We start from the raw sequence: 14,049 nt of genomic DNA, 5'->3' as shown, positions 1-14,049 counted from the left end.
GTATGACTTCAAAAGTTGTCAATAGTTTGGTTTTACTTTACGTATTGACAGCTAGGAACAGAATGCCTTAATCCGTATTGATAATGGTAATAGTTAATCTAACAATTTCTTTTTAATTGTTCACAGTTCAAGTTCCATACCCTGTCATTTGGTTAACGATGGTTAAGAATCCCTGCTCTAAAGGCACACAGCTCAGAAGCAAAAGGGCACATTAAAAAGAGAAATACAGTAAAGGCATCCTTCCACCCTTTCCCTCTCCCAAAATGCTAATTCTCTACAACAGGGGTGTCCAAACCCCGGCCCAGGGGCCACTTGCGGCCCTCGGGGAGCCCCCCATCTCCAATGAGCCTCTGGCCCTCTGGAGACTTGCTGGAGCCCAAAACAGCTGCTCTCAGCATGGGGGCAACTGTTCAATCTCTCACCTGAACTGTGGGACAAAGGCTCCCTCCACTACTTGCTGTTTCACGTCTATGATGCAGCAGTGGCAGTGAAGGAAAGGCTGGTCTTGCTTTGTGCAAGACCTTTTATAGGCCTTGAGTTACTGCAAGATCATCATTCATTCATATAAGTTACATCTCTAATAAATTCATTCATGTATATTTATTCAAATTTTAAATGTAAATTAATTTTTTCCCCCCGGCCCCTGACAGAGAGAGATGATGTGACCCTCCTGCCAAAATGTTTGGACACCCGTGCTCTACAATGTCCAAACATCCCTACAAGGTTTCTGTTCCATGCAGGCTACAGTCTCAAGTCCCAGCATTTCTCTTAGAAGCTTGGGATATCCTACAACATAACTGCTCTTTGGGTATTATCCATAGATGGCAACCATGCTCACATCATCAATGCGGAGGGGGGAGAGAAGCATACCAATGCACTCCATAGTTCTTGCTTTGTCAGACAAACATTGTACTCAAAGGCAGAGCTGACAGAGTTAATTGATTGGGCTTGCTGGTATACTCCTACTGACATAATAATCATGGGTGCTATCCATGGTTGCTTTCTTTGCATCTGTCTTCACGGCAGAAGACCTCAGGCAGATACCGCTGCCCGAACGGCCCCTCCTAACCGAGGAGTTAAGTCAGATAGAGGTTAAAAGAGAAGATGTTTCAGACCTCATTGATAAATTAAAGATCAATAAGTCACCGGGCCCTGATGGCATCCACCCAAGAGTTATTAAGGAATTGAAGAATGAAGTTGCAGATCTCTTGACTAAGGTATGCAACTTGTCCCTCAAAACGGCCACGGTGCCAGAAGATTGGAGGATAGCAAATGTCACGCCTATCTTCAAAAAGGGAAAGAGGGGGGGACCCGGGAAACTATAGGCCTGTCAGCCTAACATCCATACCGGGTAAGATGGTGGAATGCCTCATCAAAGATAGGATCTCAAAACACATAGATGAACAGGCCTTGCTGTGGGAGAGTCAGCATGGCTTCTGTAAGGGTAAGTCTTGCCTCACAAACCTTATAGAATTCTTTGAAAAGGTCAACAGGCATGTGGATGTGGGAGAACCCGTGGACATTATATATCTGGACTTTCAGAAGTCGTTCGACACGGTCCCTCACCAAAGGCTACTGAAAAAACTCCACAGTCAGGGAATTAGAGGACAGGTCCTCTCATGGATTGAGAACTGGTTGGAGGCCAGGAAGCAGAGAGTGGGTGTCAATGGGCAATTTTCACAATGGAGAGAGGTGAAAAGCAGTGTGCCCCAAGGATCTGTCCTGGAACCGGTGCTTTTCAACATCTTCATAAATGACCTGGAGACAGGGTTGAGTAGTGACGTGGCTAAGTTTGCGGACGACACCAAACTTTTCCGAGTGGTGAAGACCAGAAGTGATTGTGAGGAGCTCCAGAAGGATCTCTCCAGACTGGCAGAATGGGCAGCAAAATGGCAGATGTGCTTCAAGGTCAGTAAGTGTAAAGTCATGCACATTGGGGCAAAAAATCAAAACTTTAGATATAGGCTGATGGGTTCTGAGCTGTCTGTGACAGATCAGGAGAGAGATCTTGGGGTGGTGGTGGACAGGTCGATGAAAGTGTCGACCCAATGTGCGGCGGCAGTAAAGAAGGCCAATTCTATGCTTGGGATCATTAGAAAAGGTATTGAGAACAAAATGGCTAGTATTATAATGCCGTTGTACAAATCTATGGTAAGGCCACACCTGGAGTATTGTGTCCAGTTCTGGTTGCCGCATCTCAAAAAAGACATAGCGGAAATGGAAAAGGTGCAAAAGAGAGCAACTAAGATGATTACGGGGCTGGGGCACTTTCCTTATGAGGAAAGGCTACGGCGTTTGGGCCTCTTCAGCCTAGAAAAGAGACGCCTGAGGGGAGACATGATTGAGACATACAAAATTATGCAGGGAATGGACAGTGTGGATAGGGAGATGCTCTTTACACTCTCACATAATACCAGAACCAGGGGACATCCACTAAAATTGAGTCTTGGGCGGGTTAGGACAGACAAAAGGAAATATTTCTTTACTCAGCGTGTGGTCGGTCTGTGGAACTCCTTGCCACAGGATGTGGTGCTGGCGTCTAGCCTAGACGCCTTTAAAAGGGGATTGGACATGTTTCTGGAGGAAAAATCCATTGCGGGGTACAAGCCATGATGTGTATGCGTAACCTCCTGATTTTAGAAATGGGTTATGTCAGAATGCCAGATGCAAGGGAGGGCACCAGGATGAGGTCTCTTGTTATCTGGTGTGCTCCCTGGGGCATTTGGTGGGCCGCTGTGAAATACAGGAAGCTGGACTAGATGGGCCTATGGCATGATCCAGTGGGGCTGTTCTTATGTTCTTATGTAATGCCTAAATAGAGGGCTTTTGTTGCAGGTACCACATATTAGTAGTTCTAATTCACAATGCCATTCATTTCCAATACATCAACTTTGAGCAGATACAAACATATTTTTGTTAAACTTAGCCCACTTGATGTTATAGAATTTGCCTTTGTGGATTATGGAAACTTTTTATTAATATTGTAGCACAGGGGCGGCAAAACACGTTTCATCCTGCAGGCTGAATAGCATTCATGGTGCCTGCTGTGGGCCAGAAGTTACATCATTAGGCAGGAAGTGACATCGTTAAGCAGAAATAAGCACTTCATTCTCAAGAGACAGAAGAGAAAATATGATCATATTTTCAAGATATGAGAAAGTCCAGTTATCACATGGGCCACCCTTTACACATTGCCATTTCTGCTGAGGCATCATTTCTCAGGTCAGTAGCTGATATGAGCCCTGCAAAGTGATCCTCAGCAGAAGCAGCGCTGCTGAAAGGGTGGCCCACATGATTATTGGCCTCTCCCAGCATCTTAGCAGCATCTTTGTCTCCCCCCCTAAGCTTGATCTGTCCCTTCCCCCATAACATTCTTTGCATTCCTCCTTTTGTCTCTCCTTCCCAGAGCCTTGGCAGAAGCAGCAATGTTGAAAGGGCAGCACTGGGAGAGTCTAATTATCACATGGGCCTGCAGGCCTTATGTTTGACACCCCTGGTAAAGGGCAGAAGGACCCTGACTATTATGCAGTGCCTGTTTACCTCAGGCAGAAGACTTGTGGGGGAAATTCAGGAAAGAGTTTTGGAGGCTGAGCTTCTTCTCTCAGCAGTAAATAGCTGTTGACAAATTTAGACATGGGAAGAACAACTGTTTTCGAGTTACGTGAGAAAAAGCCCTCCTCTAATCATTATATAAAGTGACTACCTTCTCGGCTACCCTATTACAAATAATACAGCCTATCACTGAACCAATTAAATGAACACTATGATGTGGGAATATTTGAAGAAAACCCATAGAACAATTCTTGCAAGAAGCAAGATGCCTTCATCATCTACAAGTGAAACGTGTGGGGGCATGATACAGTGTTGACTTTAGCTAAGTAACTCTCACTGCAGAAGAAACCGAGAGGTGAGAACAACAGGGGATGCAAGATGGACCAATGAAAGAAATTCTTCCTTAACAACCGCATGAGGTATTGTATTCAGCTGTTTACTTAGCATTACTTTCACATGGACTAGACTGGAAACAAAAAGCTAAGCCGAACAAGGAAACATAAAAGCAACATTAGGCATACCACAGCTATGTCCCACTGCCCCAGGATCAAGATACAAAGACGAGGGCACTACATCGCCACCAAGACACAAGGTACTTGCTGTGGTACTTGCAAGATACAAGGACTTGCTGTGGAAGGGACTACAACCTTCTATCAAAGCATAGGGTATATCCATACACAAATCAAAATCCATACAAAACACAGTTTTGAAGAGATCCTTGTTATACAACTCAAGCAGCACAGAAGATAACAGACCAAAATTTTCACCCTCAATAGTAAATCCATCTCAGTCTCTCTCCTGTTTTTCTTGATTAAGTGCTATGGGTGCATCAACTGATCACATGATCCATGAGAAGGTGGTTGGGGAACTCAGTCACATCTGATGGACTTCTATCTGCCATAGAACTCTTTAAAAGAACAATAGTTCACTCTTGATTCAGACCCAACAACCTCTTTGGTATGATTATCAAGAAACTGCACCTAGCTAGTGTCACTGATAAAACAGGACTGCTGAAATTACAAATGCAAATTCCTACATCCCTTTAAAATGCTCACTTCCATACAATTTCAATGCAAAGTGAGCAATACAAAACAAAGAGAAACATTAATAGTTGCAGATCAAAGAACAGCAAAGAATTATGTAGTACAGGGGTTCTCAAACTTTTAGCACTGGGACCCACTTTTTAGAATGAGAATCTGTCAGGACCCACCAGAAGTGATGTATTTACAGCAAGTAACATCATCAAGCAGGAAAAATTTTTAACAATCCTAGGCTGCAATCCAGGAGTAAGTCCTACTATCATTGTTAAAAGCATATACAGAGTAGCCTGCTAGAAGTACAGATCTGTAACATTTCCCCTAATACAGTCATAAACCATGGTGTAGCATCAAGTCTAATATATTAAAAATAAAATATTAAAATAAATGGGGACCCACCTGAAATTGGCTCATGACCCACCTAGTGGGCCCTGACTCACAGTTTGAGAAACACTGGTATAGTATCTTAAAGACTAATCAATTTACTTCAGCATAAACACTTGTGGATTACAGTCCAGTTTGTCATGCAAACTGGGCAGGAGGTCTGGTCTAGAGGGTAGAGCCTCCATTGCCTGAAGATTAACATCCACAAGGTCGCCAGTTCGAGGCCACCGGCACCATGCGACCTTGAAGCAGCTGGCAAGCTGCAGCTGAGCTGTTCCATCTGCTCGGAGCGCAGGAGGATGGAGGCCAGAATGTTAAACCAGATCGGAGTGTAACACCTTGAATGTAGTGGTTCTTGAAAGAACCTTCTTTCAATTTGTAAAAATCCCTGCGTGGATTTAATAAGCCTGTCTATGTAAACCGCCTTGAATAAAGTCTTGAATAAAGACCAAGAAAGGCGGTATATAAATACTGTATATTATTATTATTATTATATGCAAAAGCTTGTGTTGGAAAAAAACTGGTTAGTCTAAGATGCTGCAAGATTCTGTTGTTTTGGTTTCTACAGACAAACATGGTTACCCCTCTGACAGTCCAGGAAAAAAAAAAAACTGAAGGGGGTCTGGAGCATCATCCTTAAATCCATTTTAAGAGAGATATCATAAATGTGCCACACAAGGGGGATCACACATTTCATTCACAGATTAAACTCACCTAGTTTAAACTGGTCTTAACTAGACTTCTGCTGAGCTGAAATAACCCACCCTAATATATAGAAAGAGGCAACCATGTTGTGAACTGTAGAAGCCTGAGTAAATTTGTGAACATTCACAAGTTATACATACCAGCACAATTTCACAGAAAAATGAATTAGTTCAGAAGAAAAACAGAGGGGTCAAACCAACTACCGACTACTGAGATTAATTTATATTTGATAATACAGTAATGCTTTGATTAAGTATTCTACATCATCCTGCTGTGGGGAAAAATAAATGAAAACCTAATAGGAGCTTATAAGCTGACCAGCAGCAGGTAGTTTTTTTTTGTCAAAAACACATTCATTTGATGAACATGCACCCACATCTGCTATGGGAAGATAAGAGACTTCAAGTGTTTTAATCTATTTTTACATAGGCTATTTCAAGTTCACATTATTTGAACAAATGACACACACTGGCAGTAGATTTTGCACCATCTTTACGCTCTGTACTCTCCCCATCCCTCATTTTTTAAAAAATGGGCACAAATTATTACTAGAATGTCTAAATTAATATATTTCAACTTTTTCATTAATATTAAGATTGAAGTCCAATCTCCAACATAGGGTCTGAAGGGCTAGTAGTGGGCCAGATAAGGTAGACAGAGCAAGGACAAAAGTAAACCTAAATCTGGGGAGGGCTGTAGTTGACTCAGGTGGGGTAGTTGCCACTCACCCTGCCATTCTGTATATGGACCCCATGTTCTTGTTTTCTTAGGGGGGAATGTGGTCCAATTGTTTACACTGGGTATTAAACTAAACATTAATTTAAGGAACCTGAAGGGGCAACAGTGGCGTAATGATTGTTTATGGGGTTGGGGAGGTAGTCCCCTCTCCTCATGTGACAGATTAAATGAGGGACAGGGAGTAAAAAAGGAACATTTTGATATGCATCCTGAGATTAGCAGGAGTCAGTGGAGGAGCCAGTACCAATCTCCGGAGGCTGTCCAGCTTAGAGATATCTCCCTCTAAAGCGTGTGGTGGCGTGGCCACTCATCCCCCAGCTGAGCTCCACATGCCATGGAACTCGGCAATCCAAAAGTTTAGGGCAACATTGCCAAAAGTCCAGAGGTGGAGTTGTGACTTATTACAACATTGTGCAACTGCTGAAAAGGTCCATGTACTAGCGTGGTCCCCTTATGGAACGCTGCTGGTAACTTCTGTGGCTTGGATTGTAAAACTGACCTCAAAGGCTTTCCATCTTGGATGAGGTAGTGCAATTCAGCTGTCTTAACCCCTTTCAGGGGTTGGCACTGAGAAGTGGGAATTGTCAACAGAACAATTCCCAAGTATGAGTCAGGGTGGAAATGCTCGAAGGGGGAAATCCACAGTTGCTGGCTGTCTCCTCCAGGGTTAAGCGCCAGCAATAAAGGGGGGACGATCATTTGTTCTTTTTCTTTTTAATAGTACTTTATCAATTGCTATTGACTGAATAAATGTGGCCCAGTTATAATCCATAACTATATCCCATGTGTTTCGGGGGGGGGGGTTTCCTGGGGTAACATATAGTTCTTTTAAAAGGTGCAGTACATTATAAACTAATAACCTTGCTCTGCTATTATACAAAGATGCAGGTACCAGTCACCTAAGGGCTCGATCTAGAGCCCTTATGGCACGGTGGCAAACACGAAGCTAGAATGCAGTGGCCTCTGTGATCATGGGAAGATAATGGTTTGATTCTGTCAGGCCACTGCTCTTGGAAGCTGAACTACCTGCCAGTTTATTTCTGGATGCAATTCAAGGTGCTATCTTGACCTTTATAGTTCTTTACAGTTTAGAACCTGGTTACCTTTTATGGGAGCAGGTGATCCCTCAGACTAACTATTCCCTATGATCATCTGGGAGAAGGAACCTCCTGTGCTTGCCACCCACTAGTTAAAGTGAAGCTGAAAGGAATGAGAGGAAGAGCTTGCTTTTTGGCAGCATCACAATTATGGAACTCCTTCCCATCCACATCAAGAACCGTTTCCTCCCTGTTGGCCTTTCAGTGGAGGCTGAAATAATCTTTTTGCTTGGCTTTTTTCTGATTAGGGTTTAGTGTTTTAGCTTCCCTCTCATTTTTTGCCTTTGCTATTTTATGTTGCTGCAGTTGCTTAGGATTTTTAAAAAATATAAGGTCCATCTATTCCAGCTTCCTGTATCTCGCAGTGGCCCACCAGATGCCTCTGGGAGCATACAAGACAACAAGAGACCTACATCCTGGTGCCACTTCCTTACACCTGGCATTCTGAAGTAGCCTACTTCTAAAACCAGGAGGTTGCACACACCCATCCATGACTTGTAAGCTGTGATGAATTGTATTTTTGATTAAGTTTTTTAATTAACTGTAAACTGCCTTAGACATGTCTGTGGTAAGGAAGGTAGGATATAAATCTATTTAAATCTACAATTAAGTTTTAAAACAGTAGTCTTGCTTTGCTCTCTAGACATTGAGTGAACAGAGGGATGCATGAATCCTGTCTGACTGTGAAATACAAAGTTCATGGCATGACTGAATACATTACTCTCGGAATTGATCTCTAATTTTCCAATGTTCAGTGAAAAACAGATCTATGTTTACACACCTTCAACTATTCAAGATAAGGTTTTAATTACAGGTATATATTTTTATCTCTCTGGTTGGGTTAATTTTACCCAGTTTTCCTATAAAGCTCCCTAGTAAATCCCCCGAGTCCATTACAACTACTGCTTTACACTGCTGAATTCTGCCAACAACCTGCTCAACATTTTAGCAGATGTTTCTGCAGTTTGGCATCTTTACTGGGTCCATTACCTTTTGAGGCTAAAAAAAGGTATATACATTTCTTGTGAAGCTGACATTCTCAGATGAGTGCACATTTCTTGTCTCCTTGGTCTTAATCCATGGATCTGCACTCATGCTGCTGTACAGATATCTTTCTCACCACAGAAGAGGTGAAGGCAATTCCTTTTATATTTTCTTTAAGGATATACTAGCTTGAACTTACCTCAGTAACATCCATGACTTTGATGGCTGCCAACTGACCTGTCTTGACATGTCGACCCTAAGGAAAAAAGGAAAAAATGTCAGCCGTGCCAAGGCTAGAGAAAAACATTCTCATGCTGTTTTCTCACGTTTGCCCATCTTTTGTACATTAAATTGCATGAAGTGAACTATTTCTGTTAACCGAAATATATAACATTAAAATGTTTAGAATTAGAAAACTGCCATTTATTTTTAGACCAGAGATCCTTAAACTTTTTGCACCAGGACACACTTTTTAGAAGAATCTGTCCAGGACCCACCATAAGTGATATCATGACAGGAAGTGACATCATCAAGCAGGAAAATTTTTAACAATCCTAGGCTGCAATCCAGGAGTAAGTCATAAGAACAGCCCCACTGAATCAGGCCACAGGCCCATCTAGTCCAGCTTCCTGTATCTCACAGCAGTCCACCAAATGCCCCAGGGAGCACACCAGATAACAAGAGACCTGCATCCTGGTGCCCTCCCTCTGGATCCTCCCACAAGGATCCAGCAGGGATGACTGTTGACATCAAAGGTCTGAGGATGACCCATTCTGACAATCACTGCACAGGCAAGGAAACAGAGGACAACTTCATGCACACCCTTGGCCGCTGAGCTTCAAACATTTGGTGCCAAGCCACTGAAAAAAGCACACATTTTTTGGTCCAATGAGCTACAGAGCCTTGATGCTAGTCTCCACTATACTGGAAACAGATGCAGATTGGCCCCAATGCTTATTTTTGGGTTCTTATAGGAGAAGAATATCTTCCAGGAGCAAACTAAGAAGAAGGGAGAGAGGCAAGGAAGGCCAGAGACAAGCCAGCCGGCCGGTATACGATACCATCCTTCAGGTTATGGAATCAGCTTTTCATATTCTTGTTAACACACTGCCATTCAGGCCAACCAGAACACAATACATTCAAGAGTTCCTGTATCAAATGATTAAGCAGGCTGCTTTTCAATACTCCTTTTCATGGTACCTTTCTGTGTACTACAATTGCAACAATTAAGAAAGAGAAAAGATAACTGGATAATCGCTTCCTTGTGTGGACGGATACAGCACTACTGTGTCACTGGCTAAAATGTCATTATTCTAGAAAAGGGCAAGGCAGCCTGTAATGCACATGAACACAACATGACCTTAAGGGCAACAAATGAGTCTTCTCTATTTGTTTTATCAATTGCACTAACAAATTAGTAGAGATGGAAAATATTCACACCTCAAGGGATCTTGTTACTTTCAGATGCTCTGGGTTCTAATTCAAGTTCTGCAAAAGCAAGCAATGCTATTAGTAGCCAAACAATTTGAACAGCAAAGCAAGATATTATGCACAAGGTTACTTCTACAGTAAAAGCAGCTAACAGCAGTTATCTGGGGAACCAACTACTAGGAAGCTTTGTGGCCTATTTGGGGGTGCTCCAAAAGCACCTGTCTAATTGCTTGGGAAACAGGATGCCATAGAGCAGGACACTCCAATCTGTGGCCTGTGAGTCAGGTCCGGTGCCCTCATTAACCCTTCCCTCACATGAACGGAGCTTACCATTCCATGGGGGAGGCAGCCATTGTTACCGCTGATCTCCCCCCATGTTCAATCCACCCAGTTGCTTCTACAGTCTGTCACCCCAGCAGGCTCTGAATCAGAATTTCCTGGCAGATGTGACTGGGCAGAGCAAACATGGGGGGAGACTGGCAGTGACAATGGCAGCCTCTCCAGTGGAACGGTAATCACTGATCGTGCTGGGGAGGCTGTTTCCAATGCACAGCAGTCTCCAGTTTGGAGACTGCTGCCATAGGGGGATCTGGTGGGCCTCTGAAGTTTTTATTAACCATACTTTTTAATAAAAACTTCATTTTTTGTTTTTAAGAAGCAGTTAAGGCTTACCATAAAAGATTACTTTCAAGGGCCAGATGTAAGTCACAAGCAATGTCACATCTACCCCAGCCACAGAAGAGATGTGATGTCACTGCCATCACAGTCACACGAAATTTCATGGTCTTATCCATTTCTCTCTTTCTACTTACAAACCTCCTAAGTAAAACCAGAAACCCTACAACCTTGCCAGGACCTTTAACCTCTACTAATTGAATAATTTAGTTCTCATATTCACTCCAGTAATGTTCACTGTATTGCAGGAAATAAACCACCCATCAGATTCAGCCTGATTCATGCCCCCTTATCTCACAACCAGTCATGAGGGAGAGAAAAGACAAGCAGCAATGGAGAAACACGCAAGTTCAATCAATGCCCAAAGCACATGGTCAAAAGATTTGAAAAACCCTGTTCAGAAAGGAATTGCTTTTGGTTTCTTTCATACCTTGCTTGTGCTGTTCTTCCACTAAATGCTCCTACTTTTACAGTTTCTGTTAACACACAATATAAATGAAAGAACACAAACACTTTTAGAAAAGCAGAAGTTCAGAAATTCATGTCTTTCAAGATAGGAATATGTTCAAAAGCTTTGCTCAAGATGATAAATGTGGGCCCTGAGGGAAGGCAAGAGAGAATGCTTGACCAGGGACCTCTTGTCATCAGCTGCTGGTAAACCATCAAGAGCCTGAGAGAATAGTTGGAACAGCTTTCCCACACCTTCCCAGGAGCCACTGAAAGATCTGTGAACCCTGAGAAAAGCAAGGGAGAGGAAGCCCAGGCCGGGAAGCTCCTGAGAAGACCATCAATGGCGTGAGACAATTCTGCTTTTTCTGCTCTATAACATTCTGTTTGTTTCACTACTGTACTATTAATCATTTTGGGTGTACCTAGGCAAAGGCAAATATAAACAGAACAATTTTCTTTGTATTCAGATGCTTCTGGCTGATTTAGAGTCTGCAGTTATACTCTCTCTTGGAGAAACGGTCGTGACCCAATAGCTTCCAAAGATTCTGGTGTTCCAACATACAAAGGATGTGGAAGGATCTGCATTTACAAGGATTCCTTCCCCCCTCCCCCGTCCCTTAGGGAAAAATTATGAAAAAGTGTAGAGTGGGAAAGGAAGACTGTGGGAAGTGTAAAATTCCCATTCTCCCAAGCCAAGCAAAGTATTTAAAACTTTATTTTAATGGCATTAAAAAAAAAATACTTGCACTGTAACATAGGCAATATTTGAAGCTCTTGGGAATGGGAGAAGTAACTAACAACTTATGGAGCTTTGCGGTATCAAATACGGAATTATCTCTAATCGCTCCATATTATGTTGCAGTAGTTCTCAAACTTCTTAGAGGCCCAGACTTTTGCCTGATTTATAGATGCCAAAGGGTGAGACTATAATGGCGACTGGGCGACAGGGCTTGCCCGCCCTCAGCAGCTTGTCCAACCCTTGATGCATATAGCCTAATCTGCCCCGTCAGTTTTGCGAACCACCAAAAACTGCATCATGACTCACTGCTGGGTCCCTGACCCACAGTTTCAGAACTGCTGTCCTATAGCACAAATACAACTATTCTCTCCCCAGCAATGGCAAATAAATTGCCATAAGCACATTTCTTCCTCCTCCACAATAGATTGCTTGTAAGGAAGAGGGGTTCATAACTTGCTTGGTTTTTAATGACTCATTTTTAACACATGTCTAAAGATCTCCCGCATTTTGAGAAAGGAACTTGTGAGCTCTTCATGTCTCACTATCCTAAAATTCTACAAATGGTCAGTATATTAATTTAGCTGTACACTAATAGTCAGTGGGATACAAGAACATTTCCCTGCTATCACAATTACATCTCATCAAAAGATTCTCAAATCTGCAACAGATTATATCTGGTTCACAATAATGTATGCAAAGTAGCTCTCTGGGGGTTCAGGCAGGGGTCTTTTGTAGCCCTACTTGGAGATGCGAGATGTGAGGGATTTAACTTGGGGACTTCTACATACAGAGCATGTGACCTATCACTGAGCTACTGCCCTAATTCCCCACTAACGACTAAACTGGGGCTAGTGTGGAGGGCTAGGGGATTATTCAAGCCATTTGGGACTAACAGTTCTGCTGGTCCTCACTGGTCCCAGCCCAGACTAACTGAAAAGGCAGAGAAGACCAGATGATGCCAAGGAGAGTTAAGCTTTACAGGCTGCTTCCAAACCACTACTTTTCAGTGGTATTGACACCATTCACTTGTTTATTCCAGAGAACCAAGGCAATGTTTCCAAATGATTGCAGCTCTGTTCCCCATGCCATGGGTTCTTCAATTATTTTTCAATTGTTGCTTTGTAGTAATTTCTAGAGCTTCAAAGTAGTGTAATTTTCAAACCATCATGTAATTTTCTCAGGTGTGAACTAATCTATGATCTAGTGCTATTCTCAGTGTGGAGGTGTAATCAGTGCCGTGCTTGGTGATGGGGTGCAATTCTGACTCTTTCCATACCCTAGTCTACAATGCCAACAATTTGCTTTGGAATTCTTGGAATTGTAACTCCAACTTCAGATAAGGCAAAAATTATAAGGCAATGACAACACATTCATTTTACTCTATTGCCTTAAGGGTCTAGGCCACAGGGTTTGCAGAGATGAAATGGAGAAAGTGGTCAATTCCACGTTTAAACAAATTAATAAACATTATGTGCTCAAATTTCTTTGGATTAAAACATTCAACCTAACATAGTTTCCATCCCTGTACCTCTATAGCTAGTCCCCGCAAGGCAAAAAAGGGGGGGAGGGAAGCAAGTGGAACACGCAAACATTTGTCAATTTTATTTTATTTTTGCCTTCTCCATTTAGAGCAGGGGTGCCCAAACCCCGGCCCTGGGGCCACTTGTGGCCCTCCAGGCCTCTCAATGTGGCCCTCAGGGAGCCTCCAGTCTCCAATGAGCCTCTGGCCCTCTGGAGATTTGCTGAATCCCGCACTGGCCCGACGCAACTTCTCTCAGCATGAGGGCGACTGTTTGACCTCTCGTGTGAGCTGTGGGATGAGGGCTCCCTCCACTGCTTGCTGTTTCACGTCTGTGATGCAGTAGAAGCAGCAAAGGAAAGGCCAGCCTTGCTTTGTGCAAGGCCTTTTATAGGCCTTGAGCTATTGCAAGACCTTCATTCATTCATATAAGTTCATCTTTAATATATTCATTTATGTAAACTTATGTAAATTTATTCAAATTTTAAATATAAATTGATTCTTTTTTTCCCCGGCCCCCAACACAGTGTCAGAGAGCTGATGTGGCCCTCCTGCCAAAAACTTTGGACACCCCTGATTTAGAGAAAAGTAATGAATATTCTTTCCAAGGAAAAGGATGACAAACTGACCATATGCAAAGCTGCCTTATGCTGAATCAGACTACTGGCCAATCTATAAATTGTCTACTCTTACTGAAAGTGCTTGGTGGAAGCCTTTCCCAGCATTTGCTACCTGATC

General features: G+C 42.8%; 1 protein-coding gene across 5 annotated transcripts in view; it reads right to left on the bottom strand.

Annotated features, from left to right (window-relative positions):
* MAP4K4 (mitogen-activated protein kinase kinase kinase kinase 4) overlaps nucleotides 1-14,049 on the bottom strand; it is a 173,033-nt gene that overhangs the window by 78,051 nt on the left and 80,933 nt on the right. For all 5 annotated transcript variants that reach the window (XM_066620369.1, XM_066620371.1, XM_066620370.1 and 2 more), the window contains exon 3: nucleotides 8,697-8,753. In XM_066620369.1, coding sequence (XP_066476466.1) covers nucleotides 8,697-8,753 — 57 coding nt within the window. The remainder of the gene's footprint in view (nucleotides 1-8,696; nucleotides 8,754-14,049) is intronic.

The sequence above is a fragment of the Tiliqua scincoides genome, chromosome 3 (assembly GCF_035046505.1).
Source record: "Tiliqua scincoides isolate rTilSci1 chromosome 3, rTilSci1.hap2, whole genome shotgun sequence".
Lineage (NCBI taxonomy): Eukaryota > Metazoa > Chordata > Lepidosauria > Squamata > Scincidae > Tiliqua > Tiliqua scincoides.
This window is presented reverse-complemented; position numbering and strand designations above follow the sequence as displayed.